The following is a 13751-nucleotide window of genomic DNA, read 5'->3' on the forward strand; positions in this document are numbered from 1 at the left end:
AAACAAACAAACAAAAATCATTAGGTATGATTAATGCTGAAGAAAAAAAATGCAATATGAATTGGTATAGAATTATACAGTGCTGGATAAGAGTGAATGTCAAAGAACCTTCTCTTCCGTAGACATCTTAGGTGTCTAAGGTGGCTAAGACACCTGATCGGTAAAAAGAAGTAAGTCATGCGTATGTTATACAACAGCTTTTTAGACAGAGACTGAAAGAGAAACAAAGATGCTGAGTCTGTAAAAACCTAGATAAGCTCTGGGAAGGTAGGTCAGTGAGTGTGGAGCATAGTGACATTTGGGGAAAGTGCTGAGAAGTGAGGTTAGAGGAGACCAAGTTTTGGTTATATAGTCATTAAGTGAGCTTTGTTTTGTTGTTTTATGCAGGAAGGGATACCTAATGGTACTCAGGACTTACTTAGGGCTTACTTCTGGCTCTGCACTCAGGGATCATTCCTGGTGGGGCTGGGGAGTAGTGGGAGGCGGGAGGACACAAGTGCTCTTCCCATTGTACTATCTCTCCAATCCCAGGGTTAACTTTAAAAAACTTTAAGGTATTCTGGCTATTATGAGAAGATGAATGAAAGCTTTAAAATCAATGAACAGGTGTTGCATTCATCCAGGATTCAGATAATAAAAGCTTGCGCAGAATGAGACCCTGAACTGCCATGGAAAATCTCTTTTATATATTACAGTAATATTTCATACAGTGACATCTCTTTCCACCCTTGACTGTCTTCAATTAGATGGTGATATATTCACCCTAAAGCATGTACAAATGTGCAACAGGAGGCTGAAAGTAGAATTTTAAAGATTTTTTGAAAATTTTTTTATTAGTGAATCACCATGAGGTACAGTTACAGGCTTACAAACTTTTGTGCTTGTGTTTCAGTCATACAATGATTGAGTACCCATCCCTCCACCAGTGCCCATTTTCCACCACCAATGGTCACAGCATCCCTTCCACCACCCCCACCCCGTCACCTCCACCTTACCCTGCCTCTGTGGCAGGGCATTCCCTTTCGTGCTTTCAGAATTTTAAAGATTTGCTAGTAGATTGGAAGATCTTGGGTATAAAAGCAGTGAGTAAAAGAAATTTCTTCAGTGTACTTAATATCAGTTTTGAGGTAGATACTGCTTATTAAAAATGTTCTCACTAATTCTTAGTTTCTTGTCTATAGGGAATAGACCCTACTTTTTAGTATTTATGAATAGTAGGATGTGTGCTGATATTGAAAATAAAAGTTAATGTTATATGTATCCTTTCTTAATATATAGTATGTGTATGTAATATATTACATTAAAGCAGTCGGTCCTCCTATTGTTCATCGATTTGCTCGAGCGGGCCCAGTAACGTCTCCATCGTGAGACTTGTTGTTACTGTGTTTTGGCACATTGAATACGTCACGGGGAGCTTGCCAGGCTCTGCCGTGCGGGCAAGATACTCTCGGTAGCTTGCCGGTTTCTTCGAGAGAGGCGGAGGAATCGAACTCGGGTCAGCCATGTTGGCTGCTTGTAAGGCAAATGCCCTACCACTGTGCTATTAGTTTTATATTGCATTATCACTGTTACTGTCACTGTCCTCCCATTGTTCATCAATTTGCTTGAGCAGACCAAGTAACATTGTGAGACTTATTGTTACTGTGTTTGGCATATTGAATAGGACACGGGGAGCTTGCCAGTTTTTACTGTGCGGGTGAGATACTCTCGGTAGCTTGCCAGGCTCTCTGAGGGGGCAGAGGAATCGAACTTGGGTCGACTGAGTCGGCCGTGTGCAAGGCAAATACCCTACTCGCTGTGCTATCACTAGAGCCCATATAGCATTAAACAGTATTAAATCATATATTATACAATAATCATATAATATGCTGTATTCTACATTATAAATTATACCATAATTAAAACTATTAAATGGCAAATTATAACTTCATAGTACATATAGCATATTTAGGTTTTCTATAAGCATATAACAATGTATCATAAGTATATACTACATATAGACACTTACTATATATATTATAGGATACGTATCATCCATTTGTGCATATATAATAGAAAAATAGCATTTTAGCATGCTTTGTGATTGTAAGCTTCCACTGAAAACAGAGTTAACTTTTTTTTATTATTAGTGAAACACCATGAGGTACAGTTGTAGATTTACAATTTTTTGTGCTTGGGTTTCGATTATACAATGATCAAATACCCATCCCTCCACCAATGCCCATTTTCCACCACCATGGATAATATCCCCCCCACCCCCATCCCCCCCATCCCACCCTGTCTCTGTGGCAGGGCAATCCCTTGTGTTCTCTCTCTTCTTTTGGGTGTTGTGGTCTGCAAAAGAGGTATTGAGTGGCAAACATGTTCAGTCCATAGTCTACTTTCGACATGCATCTCCCCTCCTGGGAGGATCCTCCAAACACCCTTTATTTGGTGCTCCCTTCTCTATCTGAGCTGCCCTTTCCCCTAGAATGCCTGGCTGGCCTCTAAGCTATGGAGTAATCCTCCTGGTGCTGATCTCAGCTATTCTTGGGTATTAATCTCATACTTTGTTACTTTATATCCCCCAAATGAATGCAATCTTTCTATGTCTATCCCTCTCTTTCTGACTCATTTCGCTTAGCATGATACTTTCCATGTTGTACCACTTGTATGTAAATTTCATGACTTCATCTTTTCTAACAGCTACATAGTACAGAGTTAACTTTTTTATTTAACAGACATTTAAGGAGTATCTTCTGAACACAATAATTATGGTGAAGTAGGAAATTTCTGGTAAATATCATAATCACTCCTATGACATTTTTTTTCATGATAGTATTAAGTAAAAATGATGGCAATGACTTCTTGCGTGGTTTGATAATGGTCACTGTACCCTACTGAGCCTCCCCGGTTAATCAATAAATTATCCCATGGTAGATTCTTCTTGAGAACCTTCAGACATCATTTAATCCATCCCTCTAATTTTACATTTGAGATAATTCAAGTTTGTTTTGATTTCTAGTTTGAGAAAACAAAGAATAGAAACAGATTTTGAAGTTACTGGAGACAAATGATGTTCTTGTAAGTGTAATGTTTCCCTAAGACCACTTGGCTTTTCAGGAACAGAATCAGAATGAGGAATTATTCCTCAGAATAATCACTATTCCTCAGTGAATAGGGAATCATTCACTCTTACCCCCTTTCAATGTCTTTGCTATATTGCTTCTCTCTGATAGTTTAATACTAATCAACAGACTCAGTTCGATTGTACTCACATTGCTGATCTTACCTTCTTTTGGGATAATCAAGCCTGCTCTTTCATCTCTTTTCAATGCCGCTGTACGTTCAATCAATTTTTCAAAACCCTTTAAGGCAGTCCTGAAATTGTTAAACTGAAGTTCATCATTGGTGTTTTTGTCATCCATCACTTCTATAGGGATAGAGAAAATCTTTTATTTCAAAAAGAAAATAGTATCGCAAAATTGCTAATTTGTATATTCTTCCAATTGTTACATGCTGTATTACTGTCCCAATGTTTGCCCTAGATCTTATTCCTTTAATATAAAAACCCCATATTCTAGTTAGGAATAAGTGTTGTGACTAATACAGAGGAACACTTTCATACAAACATTTCAGCAAAAATCCTGACTTCACAATGTTAATGTGGTTCTGTATTGCATCATAATATCTCTGCAACATTCTGCATCCTTCATAAAGAAATTGAGATTTATTTCCTATAAATACTGTGTTTATGTGTCTGTGTATGTCTTGCTTGTGCCTGTGTGTACATTGCCTGAACGGTAAGAATGAAGGATAAAGACCATGTAATTTGAGGACTATTTCCTTTATTTTATATATCTTTTCATCCAGACTGCTCCCTTCCTCAGAATGCTGAAAAGCTCACATTCATTCTTGTGACTATAAAGAACATAAAAACACAGACTTTTTTTTGGTGGCATATCTGAAGTGCAATTCTCAGGGTTTACTCCTGACTACTCAGTGATCATTCCTGGTAGTGCTTGACAGACAATATGTGGTGCCAGGTTTCAAACTGGGGTCAGCCACTTGCCTCCGTATTATCTCTCTGGCCCCAAACATGAGCTTCTGCTTTTTAATTAAAAAAATTATTGAATTGCCATGAGATACAGTTACAAAGCTCTTATGACTAAGTTTCAGTTGTACAATGAACAGCCACCCCTTCACCAGTGTAGCTTTCCTACCACCAATGTCCCCGGTATCCCTCCTGCTACCCCCACTCCACTCCAGCCCCTGTCTCTATGGCAAGCAGTTTTCTTAAGACTCTCTACTTTGGGGCATTATGGTTTATAATACAGATACTGAGAGACCATCACTAAACATGAGCTTCTTAAGATGAAAAAGTATTTCAACATTAATATTTTTGTATAAATAAAGATATTTTAAGAGATCATAAAAGAAAACTTTTCCTTTATTTCTCTTTAATTTAAATAATAAATTGAGTCAGGGATGGTTAAGGGGTAGGTCTTTAAAAATGGTTAGTAGAGATTCACGCCCACAAACTCCCTCCACCATCTGTAAGCTCACCTACTGGCCTTACTACAGAAACTCATAAATAAATCTCCAAAGAGATCAAATAGCCACAAAAATCTCTTGGACACCTGTTCCTGGCTGAGACATCTGGAGCACTCCAGAGAGGGGGGAGTCAGCATTCTCCCACACAGAACCCCGGCTGCTGCTCGCTCCCACACTCCAAAGTCGCAGCTGCATGACTGGACCCCATTATCTTTGGTGGATCCTCACAGAGAAATTAATCTGGTGAGAAGGCAGGTATGTGTCTGGTCCCTGTGACTGAAATCTCCAGTCTTTCTCAGAGTTGGGATGGGCTATTTTCTCCCACTTCCCTGTGCTTTTGAAAGCCCTGGTAGTCACTTCCACACCCTAAAGCTGCCGCCAGTTAAAAATTTAACTTCAGCTGGACCATCCAGATAAAAATTCTCAATTTCCTGGAGCAACATCTCCAAACTCTACAACACTGATAATCCAGCAGTAGAATACCAGACTGGATGGAATGTAACATTGAATCCAACAATCTAAAGTAACAAAAACATTAACACAAAAGGCCTAATGTATAACAACATCTTGCTAATCCCTCATACAAAGATTTAATGTCTCCACAGTCAGATATAACAATTTACACTAATTTTCTTCTGCACTGTAGCACTGTCCTGCACTGTAGCACTGTCCTCCCATTGTTTGTCGATGTACTGGAATGGGCAATGGGCACTAGTAACGTCTCCATTGTGAGACTTGTTGTTACTGTTTTTGGCATATCGAATACCCCATGGGGAGCTTTCCAGGCTCTGCCATGTGGACAGGATACTCTCAGATACCTGCCAAACTGTCTGTGAGGAACAGAGGGTCAGCCATGCGCAAGGCAAACTCCCTAACCGCTGTGCTATCACTCCAGCCTAATTTTTGATAATTTTGTGAGCAATTTATTGGTAACAAGCAATATAGAATAAATTATTGTTGGTCTGTGCAGTGGGCTTGAAGGGTTATTGAGAAAATTAAAAACAATGGTGAAGGTAAGGTGATAGTGATGGTGGGATTGGTGCTGAAATGTTGAATGTCTGTAAGAAATCATCATGAACAACTTTGTAAACCACAGTATTTAAATGAAGTGTAGGGACAAAATTTTTTGTATGTAGGCTTTACCTACTTGATGTAAGCCCCAAAACATATAAGCATATATTTTTTTTTCTTTTTGCTTTTTGGGTCACACCTGGCAATGCACAAGGGTTACTCCTGGCTCTGCATTCAGGAATTACTCCTGGTGGTGCTCAAGGGACCATATGGGATGCTGGGAATCGAACCTGGGTTGGCCACGTGCAAGGCAAACACCCTACCCGCTGTACTATCTTTCCAGCCCCAAGCATATAGTATTTTAAAAGTTGATTAATGACAGGTAAGACATGATTATTATCATAATGAGATACAAGTATAAAATTTAATTTAATGCAATATACTTTAGATTACAAAGTTGAGAACTTTCCTATATAAATGAGAGAGAGAAAGAGAGAGAGAAGTGCTTGCCATAGAGGTGGTGGGGGAGAGAAAATGGGGGCATTGGTGGTGGGAAATGTATACTGGTGAAGGGACAGGTGTTGGAACATTGTTAGCCAATCATTAATAACTTTGCAGCTGTTATGATGATTCAATTTAAAATGTTTTTAGTCATAGGATCCTTGTTCTGTATTTGGTGAGGATAGGCATATGATGACTCGTCCACTGTGGACCATGACCATTGTCCCCTGGAGATTTCCAACGTCACCCCACTTACCTGTTTTGGACCTTAAAATTTGGGACAGTAAAAATTTCTGGAAAATGTATGCTCTTATAACTACAGTGCCACCTATACATGTTAGATTTAGGTTTCAGTAGAGATATACAAATCTCATTAGAGCAGAACAGGAAGGAAAATATCAATGGATACTGGGGTCCACCTGGTGCTTCTATTTGTGAGACTAGTGTAGCACTGCATGCTACTCGCGAAATATTACAGCTTTCCAGGGGAGAAAAAAGGGCTAGAGTGAGAGTCTCTCTTCCAAGTCATTAAAGTTTTAAGTGAATCCTTGAGAGAAAATAAAGGCGAGAATAGACGCGATGTTTTCAAGCTGGAAGAATGAGGAAGCTATGTCTGTTAATTTGACAAGAAGCTGCCCTTTCCTTCTTCTTACCTAGTGTCTTACCAGAACAGATTCCAGCTTCCAGAGTGAAAGTTGCGTCTAAGCATGACGGCGCGCCAGCAGGGGGCAGTGCATAGAGGAAGCTTCTGCAAAAAGGAAACGCGGGAACGCACCCACAGGGAAGGGGCGGGACTAAGAGGGAGCATAGAGAGCGGGATAGGGGATGGGAGGAAGCAGAGCCGCGGGAACGCGCTCGGAAGGAGGAGGCGGGACTACGAGGAAGCCGCTAGAGCAGGGTAAGGGATGGGACGAGGAAGAGCCGCGGGAACGCGCTCGTGAGGATCAGGCGGGGCCGCGAGTGCGCGCCCGGCGGAAGGGGCGGGGCGCCGGCCCGGGACCCTAGGTGCTGCGATCTGGCGCTCAGAGAGTGAGGTGGTGGCTGTGGCTGAGTGTGAACTAAAATGCGGGTCACTCCCCGGGCGGCGCGGAGAAAGTCCTAGCACCTCAGCTCACGAAGCGTGTGGGCGCGGGGCCTGGACACAGGAAACCGCAGCGGAGCCCGAGCGGGTTGGCGGCCCGGCCAGCGTCTGTCTGCCGCCCTGCTGCACAGCACCCGCCCCGGCACTTTGTTGGTGCTCATTTCTCCACCAGAAATTAGCGTCCCCTCATTCCTGTCCATCTCGGCCTGGTCAGCGTCAGGCGCGGAGACCTGCTGATGTCGCTTTTCGGGATCACCTTTTACCTTCGTGTTCTTCCTGAGGAACTGCCTGGTCTGGGAGACAGAGGGCCGGGACGCATTTAGCTGCAGTCTTTTGGGTGAGTTGGGCCCAGAAGAGAAAGCACTCTTCCTGCCTGGCCAGCTCTGTCAGCAGGCTTGCCGCTTACCCGCCCTCGTTTTATCTCGGGTTGGCCTCGTCTTTGACCTGACTCAGCACCAGCTTTGACGCCCCTCCAAACTCTTCTCCTCGAAACTCAGGTGTTTCCCTTCCCGTCAGCTTTACTACTTAACCTCCTCTCGCTGACTGAACTTTCCCCCTCAGCTTACTCTTCTCTCACCCAGGCCTGCCCTAAATCACATCCTCTCTAAAGCCCCTGCACCTCTTAATTTCAGCTCCCCGTATTCCAGATTTCTGTTTTCATCCCCTAATTTGATTCAGCTGAGTTTTTACAGAGAGGAGAGAAAGCAGAAGCTTTAGAACCGAGAGATTGAAGGGGAAAAGGGACTCACTTGTGCAAGTTGGTGAGGGTGATGAGGAACTTCAATTCATAAACTCCAAACATAAGGCTAACAGAGAGCTTTGCGAAATTAAAAAAAATTATATGGCTCAATAACAGATTTGAGTGCTTCCCTGGAAATTAGCGTTTCTTTTAGGTCTTAAGACTGCACATTGGTAGCACTGCACTGTAGCAGTGTCCTCCCTTTGTTAATCACTTTGCTTGAGCAAACTATCGCCACAGGGTGCTTGCCAGGCTCTGCCATGCGGTGGGATACTTTCAGTAGCTTGCTGGGCTCTCCCACTGAGGAATCAAACATGGGTCTGCCAAGGCAAACGCCCTACTTGCTGTGCTATCTCTCCAGCACATTGGTATACCCTATAAAATTTTTATTGTATTTCTTTATTATAGACTCCAACATACCAAAATTTAAGGTGATATTACACATGGCTCAGAGAATCCCCACTCTGCTGAACACATACTTTGTTATGCAGTCAATACTTTCGATGGTTCACTTCAGCAGAACTAGTAATCCTTGTAGAAGATTTTAGGTCTCACATACTTGACCTTTTGAAAGAGGATCCACCCCAAATAGTATTGAATACTTAATTTTTTTTCTAAGATTGGAAAAGGAATGATTTTTTTTTAAATGTGTGCTCCAGGGAATAGTCTTTGAACATAAATTAGAAATGTAATTTTTTCATTTCTTGGAAGTGTTTATTTAGATTTTGGATATGCTTGGAATTTTTTATGGGGGGAAATAAAACTAATTTTGGGGGAAATAAATATAAAAATAAATTAAATAAAAATAAAATAAATATAAAAATATAAAATATAAATAATATAAAATATAATAAAAAAATAATAATAAATAATAATAATATAATATAATAATAATATAAATATAATAATATAAAATAAAAATAATATAAAAATATATTTTTATAAAAATAATAATATAAAATATAAATAAAAATATAAAATATAATATAAAATATAAAAATATATAAATATAAAAAATAAAAATAAATTTTTATGGGGGGAAATAAAACTAATTTATTTAGATTTTGGATATGCTTGGAATTTTTTATGGGGGAAAATAAAACTAATTTTGTTTTACCATTTTAAAATTTTAAATTATTTAAAGTTTCATTTTTGCCTTTTGCATTGAAATAACACTTTGATCTTATTTTTTATAGAGTGCCACTTAGCCATACTGGGGGCCCAGGGACACTCTCAAGCTATGCTCACAATGGGGGTAAAAGTAAGAGTTTGAACTCAGGGCTTCAAAATTGCTAGTTATATGTTCTGCTATATGAGCTCTATCTGCATCTCATTTCTTAAGGAGCTCTTCAAGTAAAGCAATCCATTGATAATTCATTAGCAGTGTCCAATTTTATCTAAGCAAATTTTCAGCAACAAAATATTTTCCCCTTCCCTTCCTCTTCATTTGCCATGCTCTGTGGTGCTTGGGGCTTTTACCATCTCATCTCATTGCTTTCCCTTAATCATAAATCATAGGGTGATGACCATGCAGTGCCAAGAATCAAACCTCCAGTCTCCTTTCAGCTCTATTAACTGTTCTACTCTGGCCACACCTAGTGCCACACAGATATTCTACATATAGAACACAGCCAGTTTTAAATCTGAAATTAATAGTGACCTTATTCACTGTCGCTTCCTATTCCTTCAAGACAAGAATAGCAACGTGTTCATTGTGACCTAGGATGAATGTTGCATAGACTTTTATTTTGGAATACAGAATTTTAGGGTGGCACATACAGATGTGAAGATATTTTAACAAATAAACCCATAGGTTTCCTTTTTAACTTACCATAGAAAACACTAATGTGCACATAAATATTTGTTTATAAATATTTTCCCTTTTTTTGTGCACCTAAGTATTTTTAAATGTGAGTTGCTCCCTTCTATATTAATCTGGTTAATTCAGTAAAAATAATCTTATATTGCTAATGCATATTTCTAAAGATAGAAAACTATTCTGCTAGCTTATCTGGACTATAGTTACCTCAGAAATATTTCTAATCATGACAGTGTGCTCATAGATTATGGTCTGTTTCCATAAACACCATTGAGCCATGAATTTCTATAGTCTAAGCTTAAAGTTATGTATCAAATTTTAGTTTTCTTAAAGGTAGATGTTACAGAATTATGTTCTGGTGGTGTGCGACTTACTTAAACCATTCTTACTGAATTGCCTGTTTTGAGGGGAGGGATATATGTCTCTATTGTTTATTTTTAAGAAATTTTAAAATATACAAGAAAGCATTTAGTTACTAGGTTTGGTGGAGGTTTATATCTAACAAGAAAATTCAGGCCCCAATGGGTTGTAATTGTTGCATGGAATTTTCTCATGTATTGTTTACAATTGTATTCTTTCTTGAATTTTCTTCTTTCAGAGAAGAGTTCCAGTTACACAGGCTTGCCATGCAATTGACATATACTGTTAAGATGAAATGCAGAAATGAAAACTACACATCCATTTTTTTAGACTCAAATTTGATTACATGTACTGTGCTTTGTCTTTATGCAACTGACCTATAAGAAATTAAGAAGATAATAGTTAAACAGCTAGTATTGGCAACCTTGACATTTCATGGATTAACTGAAAAACTATAAGAAGATTTTTTTTTAATGGCATATTCACACCTCATTCTTCCTATAGTCATACACGTTTCTCCCTTCAAAAGCTTTGTCATCAGACACCAATTCTCCCAAAATGGCAAATAATCTACCCACAGAGTTTGATGTGGTTATAATAGGAACAGGTTTGCCTGAATCCATCCTTGCAGCAGCATGTTCAAGAAATGGTCAGAGGGTTTTGCATATTGATTCAAAAGGTTATTATGGAGGAAACTGGGCTAGTTTCAACTTTCCAGAATTGCTATCCTGGTTGAGGGAGTATCAGCAAAACAGGGACAATGAAGAAGAAAATACCGTGTGGCAGGACCTGATCCATGAAACAGAAGACGCCATAGCTCTTTGCAAGAAGGACAAAACAATTCTACACACAGAAGTTTTTTGTTATGCCAGTCAGAATACAGATGACAATGTTGAAGAGATTCTTGCTTTACAAAGAAATGCTTCTCCTGAGGCATCTAGCATCATTACTAAACCTTTGGGTTCTGCATCCTTATCTGAAGAAACACAGTCAGAAAACATCATGAGCTACAAGATACATACAGGAGAGGATATGGAAAACAATGGAGAAACTTGCCCAGAAGTAACTCATGTTGAGGAAACCCTGGCAAAAGAAATGTATTGTGGAGATAACACTTGTAAACATACATTTTCAGATGAAGCTAAAGATGTAAACGAACCTACTGACAAACCAAAGAGGAATCTAATTAAATACTCTGATATAATTAAGGAAGGTAGGAGGTTTAATATTGATTTGGTATCAAAGCTGCTGTATTCTCAAGGATTGCTAATTGATCTTTTAATAAGATCAAATGTTTGCCAGTATGCAGAATTTAAAAATGTAACTAGAATTCTTTCATATCATGAAGGAAAAGTTGAGCAGGTGCCTTGTTCCAGAGCAGATGTTTTTAATAACAAAAAACTCACTATGATTGAAAAGAGAATGCTAATGAAATTTCTCACATTTTGTTTAGACTATGAACAGCATCCTGATGAATATCAAGCTTTCATTCAATGTTCATTTTCAGACTACTTAAAAACTAAGAAATTAACCCCTAATCTCCAACATTTTATACTACACTCAATTGCTATGACACCAGAGGCATCTTGCTCTACAGTAGATGGTCTCAAAGCAACAAAAATGTTCCTTCAGTGTCTTGGACGATTTGGCAACACTCCCTTTTTGTTTCCCGTGTACGGCCAAGGAGAAATTTCCCAGTGTTTCTGCAGGATGAGTGCAGTTTTTGGTGGAATCTATTGTCTTCGCCATAAAGCACAATGCCTTGTGGTTGACAAAGAATCTGGAAGATGTAAAGCAATTATAGATCAGTTTGGTCAAAGAATAAGTGCAAAATATTTTATTGTGGAGGATAGTTATTTTTCTGAGGAAACATGCTCAAATATACAGTATAAACAGATTTCCAGAGCTGTGCTCATTACAGATGAGTCTATTCTAAAGACCGATTCAGATCAGCAGATTTCCATTTTGGTAGTACCACCAGTGGAACAAACATCTTGTGCTGTTCGGGTCACTGAATTATGTTCTTCAACCATGACCTGCATGAAAGGTACCTATTTGGTACATTTGACTTGCTCATCTTCTAAAACAGCTAAAGAAGACTTAGAATCAGTGGTAAAAAAATTATTTACCCCATATTCGGAAACAGAGATAGATCAGGAAGAATTTACAAAGCCTAGAGTCTTCTGGGCACTTTATTTTAATATGCGAGATTCTACTGGAATAATCAGAAGCTTATATAATGGCTTACCTTCCAATGTTTATGTTTGCTCTGGACCTGACTGTGGGCTGGGAAGTGAACATGCAGTCAAGCAAGCTGAAACACTTTTTCAGGAGATCTTCCCAGGTGAAGAATTTTGCCCTCCACCTCCAAATCCAGAAGACATTATTTTTTGATGGAAAGTAACCACAGACTTCTGGAATCAAATTAGAACTGCTATTGGTTCTAATTAGAACAGCTATTGGTTCTAATTTGGCTTCCAATTTAGAGTCATTTGGGGGAGGCCAAAGTCTAGAAAACCCAGAGAAAAAACTTCAGAAAGTATAAAAACTTACAGGTATTTTGAAATTAGAAAAAAAATTGGGGGCCTTATCTGGAATCAGGTAGTCTCTTGAAGCAGAGTTTCCTAGAAGAACCATTAGAAGTGATATTATAGTATATTCCCACAGATACATGTCTTTATTTCTCTTTGAGATGTTCAGTCGTTTATTTTTGCTGGCCTGTCAGAACTGATTTCTTAGTTATCGAACCTTTTTTTGTTTGGGCTCCATGATAAGAATTTTAAATGGAATTAGCCTTTAGTATTGGTATATATGTGAAGGGTCTTGTTAGCAATTGTATTCAAGAAAGGTATTACATCTGCTAATGATCTTCAGCTACTAACATTGTTTTCAGAAAAAATTATACTTAAGGAATATTTTACTTTGACTGCTATTAAAATTGCTACCACCTTTTGTGAAATATACACAAGTATAAATTCTGTGGGTCTTTTGTATATAATCTGAACTTAGAGAAGTGCTACAGTAATAACTAATGCAAGTGCCATTATGATAAAACAGCTTATAATCATTAAAATGTTATCTTCGCATGATTCTTTCTGAAACTGTGTTTATTATAATACATACTGCAATTTAATTCTACATGACCATTATAACAAGGCAGTAACACCGTAAAATCTTGTACATTACAAGTAAACTTTATAAATAGTTCACTTAGCGGTTGAAGAACTCATTCTTGGAATGTTTGTTTCAGAGAGCTGCACATGGGGGACAACTCGTGACCTTGGTAGGGCGTGAAGGATGAGCTGGTACCACCCCCCTTCCCATGAGACTGCAGTTACCCCTTCACCACCGTCTCATACCTGGCTTTCTAAAAAGCTCTGAGGCAGCGGCGACCTTGCTGCTGGGATAGGGGGGTGGGGGGAGGTGGAAGGGAGCAACACCCTTTCCTTCCCAGGGAGGCATGGCGCTGTAGTTTAACGCATGGCCCATTCACTTTTCTGCTGCAAGCTTCCGGGCTCTGGATTAAGTCCTTTTGCCTCTGGAGCCATGGCCGTGCCAGAGAGCTGCCTATGGGGGGGGGGGGGGGGGGGGCAACTCGTGACCTCAGTAGGGCGTGAAGGACAAGCTGGCACTGCCCCCCTTCCCATGAGACTACAGTTGCCCCATCACCGCTGGCTTATACCTGGCTTTCCTATAAGCTCTGAGGC

General features: G+C 39.3%; 2 protein-coding genes across 3 annotated transcripts in view; one reads left to right on the forward strand and one right to left on the reverse strand.

The window, feature by feature from the left end:
• The window catches only part of WDR64 (WD repeat domain 64), a 180870-nt gene extending 174116 nt beyond the window's left edge, over positions 1 to 6754 (reverse strand). The window contains exons 1-3 of the mRNA XM_056106911.1: positions 6711 to 6754; positions 6302 to 6312; positions 3272 to 3412 (exon numbers count right to left, since the gene is read on the reverse strand). Of these exons, the coding sequence (XP_055962886.1) occupies positions 3272 to 3412; positions 6302 to 6312; positions 6711 to 6754 (196 nt within the window). The remainder of the gene's footprint in view (positions 1 to 3271; positions 3413 to 6301; positions 6313 to 6710) is intronic.
• A 441-nt stretch (positions 6755 to 7195) lies between these two features.
• CHML (CHM like Rab escort protein) lies at positions 7196 to 13124 on the forward strand. 2 transcript variants are annotated; one of them, XM_056134956.1, is made up of 2 exons: positions 7196 to 7463; positions 10283 to 13124. In XM_056134956.1, exon 2 carries the CDS (start codon positions 10603 to 10605, stop codon positions 12436 to 12438), a length of 1836 nt encoding a protein of 611 aa, XP_055990931.1. In that variant the 5' UTR covers positions 7196 to 7463; positions 10283 to 10602; the 3' UTR covers positions 12439 to 13124. The 2 variants fall into 2 exon arrangements, with proteins under 2 accessions (XP_055990931.1, XP_055990940.1); XM_056134965.1 differs by lacking the exon at positions 7196 to 7463 and adding an exon at positions 7810 to 7887.
• The last annotated feature ends 627 nt before the right edge of the window (positions 13125 to 13751 follow it).

The sequence above is a fragment of the Sorex fumeus genome, unplaced genomic scaffold, assembly GCF_029834395.1.
Source record: "Sorex fumeus unplaced genomic scaffold, SorFum_2.1 ptg000007l, whole genome shotgun sequence".
In the NCBI taxonomy this organism is placed as follows: Eukaryota; Metazoa; Chordata; class Mammalia; order Eulipotyphla; family Soricidae; genus Sorex; species Sorex fumeus.

Coding starts and splice junctions, on each gene's coding strand:
- CHML (XM_056134956.1), top strand. CDS start 10,603: ATGGCAAATAATCTACCCACAGAGTTTGATGTGGTTATAATAGGAACA.